Source organism: Sinocyclocheilus grahami, unplaced genomic scaffold, assembly GCF_001515645.1.
Source record: "Sinocyclocheilus grahami isolate Dianchi unplaced genomic scaffold, SAMN03320097.WGS_v1.1 scaffold575.1, whole genome shotgun sequence".
Taxonomy (NCBI): domain Eukaryota; kingdom Metazoa; phylum Chordata; class Actinopteri; order Cypriniformes; family Cyprinidae; genus Sinocyclocheilus; species Sinocyclocheilus grahami.
The window spans coordinates 754,014-763,977 of record NW_015505754.1 but is presented as its reverse complement, the minus strand read 5'-3'; the positions used below and the strand labels follow the sequence as shown (position 1 = coordinate 763,977).

Here is a 9,964-nt window from a genome sequence, read left to right as displayed (position 1 = left end):
CCCCCCCCCCCCACACACACACACACACACACACACACACACACTTGGGCTTCCCTCCGCATTTGAATGGGATTACGGCCATCTGCAGACTCTTCAGGAACAAAAGTGTGCGTTTCTGGAGAAGTCGTGTTCTCCGGGGGTTGAAGTGTCATGTCAGCATGCTAACACTCACCGCAGCGATCCAGAGCCTTTAGAAGATCATCATGCTAGAACCTAAAGCTAAATCATGATTATTCTCAACCCAACTACTGCATTTTAGATAAACATAGAAATAGTTTAATCTACGTCACCAATAGCACTATATAGTGTTTAAAAGTGAAGTTTGGAGTCTGTAAGATTTTTTTGAAAGAAGTCTCTTGTGCTCACCAAGGCAGCATTTATTTAATCAAAAATACAGTAAAAACTGAAATATTGTGAAATATTATTACAATTAAAAAAACTGCTTCTATGTGAATATCTGTTAAAATTTAATTTATTGCTGTGATCAAAGCTGAATATTCAGCATCATTACTCCAGTCTTCAGTGTCACATGATGCTTCAGAAATCAGTATAATATGCTGATTCTTATTATTATCAGTGTTGAAAACAGTTGTGCTGCTTCATATTTTTGTGGAAACCATGATACGAGTTTTTCAGGATTTATTGATAAATAGAAAGTTCAAAAGAACAGCATTTATTTGAAATGGAAATCTTTTGCCACATTATAAATGCCTTTACTGCCACTTTTGATCAATTTAATGCATCCTTGCTTAATAAAAGTATGAATTTCTTTCAAAAATTTATTTTTCTTTCTTACTGACTCCACACTTTTGAACTGTATTGTATAATATAAAATATTTATATAAACATTTAAAAGGTAAAATATGTTTATTAACATGAAAACTTATTTATGTATTTATTTATTCATGGGAATGCCTGAAATCATCCTATAATGTATAATTAAATTACTGCATGAAATATGTAAGTATTAAGTATTTTAAGTGCACTTCAAAAAATGGTGTAGGATTTGCTTTGAAATAATTCTTTGAAATAGTGTGTAGATATAAATGGACACAATCCAGGTCAGAGAGCTCCTGTCAGTGGGTTGGGTCGCGCTCATTTCCTGTTCTATCTCTGGAGCTCTTGGAAGTCCAAACATATACACACTGTACACCTGAACACACACACGCACACACACACACACACACACACACACACCCTCGACAGCTCACCAACACCCTTCCTCATTTTCCTGTTATTCACCTTACAACTACAGTATAAGGTTATGTATATGCTAATAATAATAATAATAAAGTGAAACATGGCCTGTATGACAGCAGCACAGCCTGCTATGCTAACAAACGTTCGTTTATAGGCACACTACCCATCAAATGTTTGGGGTCAGTAAGAGTTTTTCTAAAGAAATTCATCATATATGCATTAAATTGATCAAAAGTGGCAGTAAAGACATTTATAATGCTACAAAGATTTATATTTCAAATAAATGCTGTTCGTTCGAACCTTCTATCAATTAAAAAATCCTGAAAAATAAAATTCAGTTTCCACAAAAATATGAAGCAGTACAACTGTTTTCAACATTGATAATAATCAGATGTTATTTAAAAAATCCTGAATTCAGTTTCCACAAAAATATGAAGCAGCACAACTGTTTTCAACATTGATAATAATCAGATGATCAAATCATATTAGAATGATTTCTGAAGATCATGTGACACTGAAGACTGGAGTAATGATGCTGAAAATACAGCTTTGATCACAGGAATAAATTACATTTTAACAGATATTTACATTTTTACTGCATTTTTGATCTAAGAAATGCAGTTTTGGTGAGCAAAAGAGACTTCTTTCAAAAACATTAAAAACCAAACCCAGACCTTTAAATGGTAGTGTAGTATATATATATATATATATATACACTGTATATGGATAATATTCATACTGTATATGGATAATATTTACACTGTGTGCTAAATAAAAATGATCTACTTTAATTTTAATTGTTTTTTTAAAATACATTTTCTATTTAATATTGGAAAGTAATCTATTTCAGTTTTTGTAACAACATCGCACCTTGTTTTCATTTAGTAAGTAATTCAGAAACCAGACAAACACAAATCCGATGATTTTTTTGTTCTTTATAATGGTATATTTTTTTCATACAAACTCTACAATGTTAACAGAATATTTCATCATCCAGTTTTAAAACATCTTATATACACTGATATCCACATAAACACACATATACATATATTTTACACCCAGCAGTCACATTGGTTTGTTTATAAAGACATTAATAACAAACTCAGGCAGCATAAAATATGGCAGCTTCGCACGTTGGCTGGCTCTCAATGTTTGGTTGATCCGTTCATTTGTTTAGTGCACATACATCGCTGACAAAAATAGATATGAAGCACAAAATAAAGACAAAAGCAATAGCAGATAACCAGAATTCGATGGAGGTCAGTGTTGGCAGTCCAGCCTGAGACCAGCAGTCTATGTTTTGGTCAAGTCCACAGCATGAGAGAGTGTTATTTCAGACAATAAATTCTCTTTATAGATTATATCGGCAGTACATTTATTTAAACTACAAATAAAATCCAGATTTGTGAGGATACCCTGTTAATGTGCGTTCACACTGACAACGGTTTAACCGTGAGATTGAAGCAATTACATATTCAGCATCACATGACTGTCTGCACTCCCATTGGTTACTCCGCCACTGCTCATTTGCATAAAGTTAAACTTTGTCCAAATGCAAAAGTCGAAAATGAATGGCATTCGGTTGCAAATCGCTGTCAGTGTGAACGCAATTTAGTTTTTTCCGTAACAGAAAATAAAAACATCTTTCATCAGAGTAAAAGTGCTCTGAACGTGTGACAGTAAGTTTATATCAGCTTGATAACATTAGCAACATCAAAGCAAACTAGTGGTGACGACTTTCCGTACCCACTGTATATATATATATATATATTAAAAAAAAAAATTATACAAATGACAAAAACACACAAAAACCCCTAAAATTTCAACTAAAATTAAATGGAAAAAAAATAAAACAAAAAAAACAAAATCTGAAATAAAAATTATTTTGGGAAAAAAAATCTATCTATCTATATATACACTAGGGCTGTCAAAAAAAATTTGAATTTCGAATATTCATCGAATTTAAAATAAAAATCCACATTTTAGATGTGCGTCAGGCAGCCTTATCAGTGGAGCACGAAATGCGACGACGATGTAAGTGTCATTGCATTTGAATGCTTTTGTTAGTCTATCCAGTTGAACCCACCAGATGCGGCGCTGCTGCGTTGTTCATTCAAAATATTGCGGGAAAAAAGAACATCAATGCGGAGATGATGTTGTTTACGTCAAAACCGAAACCAAACCGTTCACACAGAACGCATATTTATCACATTTTCTAGAGGGACATCTATCACGGTTGCACTCGCGTCTCGCACAAGAGCAAGGCTCTGCATGTTTAGAAAGCCATGGAAAATTAATATAAGTTTAACTTTTTAAAAACATGCCTCAAGATTTTATGGCGGTTTTTCTCCATCCTACTGCATCTTAAGTTTTTAAATCAAGAAAGTACTCTTTGTGATTGGTTTTCGGTCCTTTGTATTAAACTATACATACATGCATGATTCTTTCGTTTTGTTTCTAATTGTTCAAACAACTTTAATTATATAAGGTTTATAAACATTATTTTAAACATTATGCACTTTTTTCAAAGATAGTCGTGTTATTTTATTATGCTTTGAAGAAACGTGCATAATATTTTGCTCGATGCGCCCTCTTGTGGCCTCAGGAGAGAAGCCAAAAGCTTTTTCCCCCCTAACTGAAATTATGCCTTTTAAATTCGAATATTGATAATATTTAAGTACAAAATTCTAATTTAGTTTTTCAGCCATTTTGACAGCCCTAATATACACATATATAGACATTTAAAAAAATGAATAAAAATGACAAAAACACAAAAAAATACTAAAACTTCAACTAAAATTAAATGGAAAAAATAAATCCAACATTTATCATTTAGTTTAACTTGATGTACTAAAATAACTAAAACTAAAACTAAAATAATAAAAACTATATAGACATATTTTTAAAAAACTAATACAATTTACAAGAAACACAACAAAAATGTACAAAATTGTAACTAGAAAAAAAAAATCTAATTCAAAATATTAATAAAAACATAAAATATCTTAATGCTACTAAAATAACACTGGCGGTGTGTAATACCTTGCAGACAAAAGGTCTGACCCCTACTTGGGTTTGAACCTGTGACCTTTAAGGTTGCCAGTCCAAATCCTTAACTATAAACCACCAGAAAGTTTGGCATAGAGGTTCAAGATCTGGATTGGTAGCTGAAGGTTGTAGGTTTGAGGTTCTTGCTATCCAAGAGCCAGTACCATTACAGGAAACGCCCTGCTGATTGCTCTGGATAAAAGCGCATTTATCCTAAAAACTAGAACAAAAAGTCAATTCAAATACTCACCAAAGTCACTAGTGCACACAGCCATCAGGATCTCAGTGTTATTGCACGGCCTGCAGGCTCCTGTGAGAGAAAGAGAAGAGAACATGAACACCAAAAGATGAGGCGTAACGCGCAGCTGTTACTTTAACGGCTCTTCGGTGGAGGTGTGATGATGTAAATGAGCACCTGATAGATAGGTGTGAGCCATGTCACCTGATCAAAGCTCATGAGAGAGGTGTGTGTGTCCTCATTCAAGATCCCAACACCCTTCCCTCTTCCTCTGTAACGTTCATCTGGCTGATCTATATGAGCTGGTAAAGCAAGAGCTGATCTCACAAAACCCACCCACACAGAAACTAAACTGACTCATTCTTCAAGTTTGTGTCGTTTTGAAGATGCTGGATGTTTGTATATATACAGTACGTTTACAAAAATGTACCATGTTAACTATAGTTTCTTGGCTTTAAGTCAGGGTAGATGGCTTCATTAATTTGAAACCAATGAAAACAAGGCTTTGGTGGAAAGACAATAGGCTGCATTAATCTAAATGTCTAAGCTTTTTGTTTATTTATTTATTTATTTTTACTTTATATTTGTCAATATATATGTCCAATTAAATGTAGAAATTAAAATATGTAATATTAAATATTTTAATAAACAAGATTCAGAAAGTGTCTAAAAGATTTCAAATTAATTTGTGGTGATTTTATTTTTTGTAAAATCACAAAAAATTAATATGTGGTACACATTCTTGAATCAACACTAGTGATTATCGATATACTATTATATTTTAATACTATTTATATTTTCCATTTTCATTTTAGTTAAAGTTTTAGTAATTTTGTCTTTTTTATGCCACTTTTATTTTTATGTCTATATAGGTTTTATCAATTTGTATTTCATTTTAATTTCTTTTAGTTATTTTAGTACATCACGTTAAACTAAATGAAAATGAAAAAGAAAAGTTTTTATATTTTATTTCTGTTAACTTTATTCAATTTACTTTATTTCAAGTAACGATTTGTGATTTTTGTTTGTCGTTTTCACATTTAGTAAATTGTAAATAAAAACTGTTACAAATGTGTCCACTTAGGCTATGTTTACACGACAGCGATGTAGTCAGAAACGGAAAAGTTTTTCCCTTGCGTTTTTTGTTTCATGTATACACGACAACGTAATCAAAATGATTCGCGTTTACACATATCTGCGAAAACGCTGTATTACGTATGCCAGGCCAGTAGCTGCGTTTTTTGTTTCATGTATACACGACAACGTTTTCAAAACGATTCGCGTTTACACATATCCGCGAAAATGCTGTATTACGTATGCCAGGCCAGTAGCTGGCGCTGCCACCTTGTTAGTAAACAGTACCTGTCGGGAAGTGACGATTATATGTTGTATATGCGTCGCGCTTGCCTTTAAAATCGACACGTACTGCGCATGTCTACATACCTAACACGTACTATGCACGCGCATGACGTCACCGTTTTCAAAGATTCCCGTTTTGGGTGTTTACACGGAAACGATAACGGTGGCGTTTTCAAAAACTTGCACTTTGAAACCCGTTTTCAAAAATATGCGTTTTCAGTCCCCAAAACGCCGTTGTCGTGTAAACGAACAGGCAAAACCCATAAAAAGTTTCCCGTTTTTGGCTGAAAATGTCATGTAAACGGCCCCTTAATTTAAAAACTGTGTGTCCATCGCATTCATTTGTATCATTAGAAACATTAATTATATCAGCCATTCTGCACTCTAGATGTCGGCCATATTGGTTGAGCATTACGTAAAGTTGAGCACTATTTAAAGTCATGATTACTGAAAGTTTATTGAATGCATCTCGACCTGATTTCTGCAGGCCGTGCAGCGTCACATGTGCACTTTCAAACAGCAACAGGTGTCTGTGTGGGTGTGAGAGCGAGAAAGTTGTTGGCCCTTTAAAACTTTTAAACATCCTTCCCTGTCTCCTCTCTGCTCCCAAAACTCCCAACAAAAGATCCGCTTTTCAGTTGCACGGTTCCCCCCCAACCCCCCGTTACCACGGCGACTGCGCTCTCATGCAGGTCTCTGAAACGGCTCACTATGGAGACAACCCCCCGTCCCATACGAAGCTTTTGTCTTTCTCTCCCTCCCCCCTCCACTCTTGGCTTTTCCGCTCTTCGGATCCGAACACTCCTCCCCCGTTTCTCACAACTGGCTGGAAGGAGCTTCCCAGCTGAGACGACCTAAAACTATTACTCAAACCTATTGCATTTAAATAACTGCAGTGCAGATCGCAATTAAAAGTGAAGAATTCCAGCTTGTTTGTGTTCCTCGAGAAGCACAAGTCTTCACACGGTGGATCTACATTGAAATGCATTTCTCCAAAGTTCAAGTCTCATTAAAGTTTGAATGAATGCTCTGTTCATGACTGGTTTTGGCTGTCTGGTGCTCCTCGTTCTGCACCCCCATCCACCCAGAGGTCACTCGACTCAAACTTCATCTCCAACTTTGCATAGTTTCATAGTGTTTGGGCATTTTTTTGCAGAACCAACCATTTTTACAGGTTTGCAGAAACATTCAGAACTGCGGATTAATTCACAGAAACGAACCCATGTAGATGATCTTAAAAATACCTAAGAGATGCTAGTAGTATCTTTTGTCAATTTGAGATTATTTTTGGGATAATATCAAATTATAAATGTTAGTTCCCAGTTATATGAATTCCAAGATCGTTCTCGGTTCAGTATTTTAAGAAATGTTTTAGTAAAATAAGTATTTTTTTGCATAGTTTCATATCGTTTACATTGCAATTTTTCATCAAAACAGGTTTGCAGAAATGTTCCGGATTCTCCTGCAGGCTAATTCTCAGACACAAAAAGTACAGAGGAGTTGGTTGTAGTGATTTTTGGCATTTTGAGGTTATTTTTGGGCAGATATTCAATTATAAATGTTAGTTACGACTTTATGTTTAATATTTTAAACAAAAATAAGTGTTTTTTTGCATAGTTTCATAGTTTGCATTGCACTTTTTTGCAGAACCATCAACTCGGGACTCGTTTGCAGTTTAATTCTCAGAAACGAACCCATGTCGATGACCCTAAAAGTCCAGAAGATTTGGTAGTAGTAATTTTTGGCAATTTGAGATTAATTTTGGACTAATATTAAATTCAGAAAGTATTCTCTGTGCTCAACGTTTAAAGTACTTTTTTGTGTGCATAAAATAAGTTTTTTTGTTGTTGCATAAAATAGGTGCTAATTTGCTTGGAATCATTACATACTATGTATATATTACATAAATCACTGCTGTATCTTCCAGAATATTCACCTTTGCTGCCGATTGGGTCTGTGTTGACTGACGGCTGCGCCGTCCAATCCCCTCTCAGCTCGTAGCGAAACGCGGCGATGCGTCTGCTGATGTCCTGGTGAGGTGTGGCTTGCAGGAAGAGTGCCGGTCGTTCTCCAGGCATGGCACTGAAGCAGCGCACACGGGCCGGGCTGGAGGTCTCGTCTCCCACCAGAAGCTCCAGGACTCCGTCCCGCTCCAGGTAGAGCTGAGCCCCGCCCCAGTGCTGATCCGGCTTGATGCAGGCCGACACCGGGCTCCTGCTGGACTCGCCGGGACCCATGGCGCTCCACGGCAGTCGGGGCGACAGGGTGAGACGCAGTGCTCCAGCGGGGTACAGCCACTCCACAGAGCCCTCCGCACACCTCAACCAAACCTGCTCCACGTTCTTCACCGCCTGAGAGAGACCACTGCAGAGATGGAAACCAGAAGAGGTTAACCAGAGAAATCTGAGCAGGCCAAACCACTATGAGTCAGCTTATCCACATTAAATCTGGTGCAAGCACAAAAACAGTCATTCCTTGTGTTGTGTTTTCTCAAAACTTGAGTCTTGAGTCATTTGGCCAGTGCATAAAGTTGCAGGAACAGTTCAGCGCCCCCTACTGGTTACTGGTTACTTTAACTGCAGCCATTTAAACTTTCTGCACTAGTGGAAACATCCTTACACAACCATTAGTACTGCAACCCTCATATCACAGCTTTCATTCTCTTATATTTCTATATTTCCTTATATTTTACAAGCAAAGTGCTTAATTTACCCTTTTTTGAGAAATCGGTTTGGCTTCTAAGCATATTTGCGTAAACAATAACTATACTATTACTAAAAATATCCACAAACTGTATAGATAGATATGCAATGCAATTCAAGCACGTATATATATTGTATATAGAGTATTGCATATTATAACTATTTATACGAAATATTTTATTAATGATTTACGTTACTGTAATTATTTGCATACTTTTTTGCACACTTTAAATTGCACCGAAATCACACAAGATAGCAGAAGAATCAATGCATTCCAGGACAAATTGTAAACATGATACGCAAGATATTAAAACTGATCAGATATAAAGCATTTAACTCATGCATGTTGATGATATTCACCTTCCCCTCCAGCTGCACTGGTCTTCTGAGTAACTGGCCATCGTGAAACCCGTCAGGAATGAAATCCAAAGCGCAAAATGCCTAAAGCCCCAAACCTCCATCACTGCGCAGACGCTGCGGTTCTCCAGAGGCGAGAGTTTCCAAAGCTATAATTAAACCAAACGAAAAGCTACTGATCCCATGCTGTTGTCTGATCCCCTCCAGCTGCACTGGTCTTCTGAGTAACTGGCCATCGTGAAACCCGTCAGGAATGAAATCCAAAGCGCAAAATGCCTAAAGCCCCAAACCTCCATCACTGCGCAGACGCTGCGGTTCTCCAGAGTCCTTCTGTTCGCTGCGTTTCCAAAGCTATAATTAAACCAAACGAAAAGCTACTGATTCCATGCTGTTGTCTGATGTAAAAGACTGATCTGTTCTAAACGAAACCTTCCCTCTCTTTCTGTAGATCAGTCCGTAGCGCGCGAGCCGAGCAGTGAGCTGCAGGTCCAGCGAGCGCAGGAGTTCCAGAGCTGGACTAAACTTTAAACCCCGCCCACTGCAGGAGGCGTGGCTTCGCCGCTGTTAAAGCCCAATCAATGGCATCTCCTCTATTCACACACTGGGTAAAGAACGGAAGAAAGTTTAATCTGCCTTGAACGTATGTGAAGGATTTCGAAACATAACACGTTGTTGGCAATAGCGTCCGAATCATTTTAGCGAATCAATTGGTTCGTACGAACCGAATAAATGATTCACCGGATTCTGGCATTTAGCGTTACATGTTTGTAGTCAAAAATCGCTGTTTATGTCTGTGTTTTCAAATTAGGTTATGTAAACTGCGTTTAATTTGTGTTGTTTAATGTTTCTAAATAAACCACACAAAATAACTGTAGTATTTTCCAAATATTATTAATCCACAAAGTTGTTGTTACTACTAAAAACATCGTTCCAAACTCACAATGTTGTTTACTGCTTTAAAAAAAAAAATCTACAAAAAGAATAATTTAATAGAGTCGGTTCAAAAGAACTTTCGAATAGAATCGGTTCAAAAGAACTTTCGAATAGAGTCGGTTCAAAA

At 36.5% G+C, this 9,964-nt stretch overlaps 1 protein-coding gene across 1 annotated transcript in view; it reads right to left on the bottom strand.

The window, feature by feature from the left end:
* Positions 1-9,039, bottom strand: part of LOC107556636 (meteorin-like) — an 11,788-nt gene extending 2,749 nt beyond the window's left edge. Inside the window, exons 1-3 of the mRNA XM_016239773.1 lie at positions 8,908-9,039; positions 7,782-8,209; positions 4,499-4,558 (exon numbers count right to left, since the gene is read on the bottom strand). Coding sequence (XP_016095259.1) covers positions 4,499-4,558; positions 7,782-8,209; positions 8,908-9,008 — 589 coding nt within the window. The 5' untranslated portion in view covers positions 9,009-9,039. The remainder of the gene's footprint in view (positions 1-4,498; positions 4,559-7,781; positions 8,210-8,907) is intronic.
* Between the last annotated feature and the right edge of the window lie 925 nt (positions 9,040-9,964).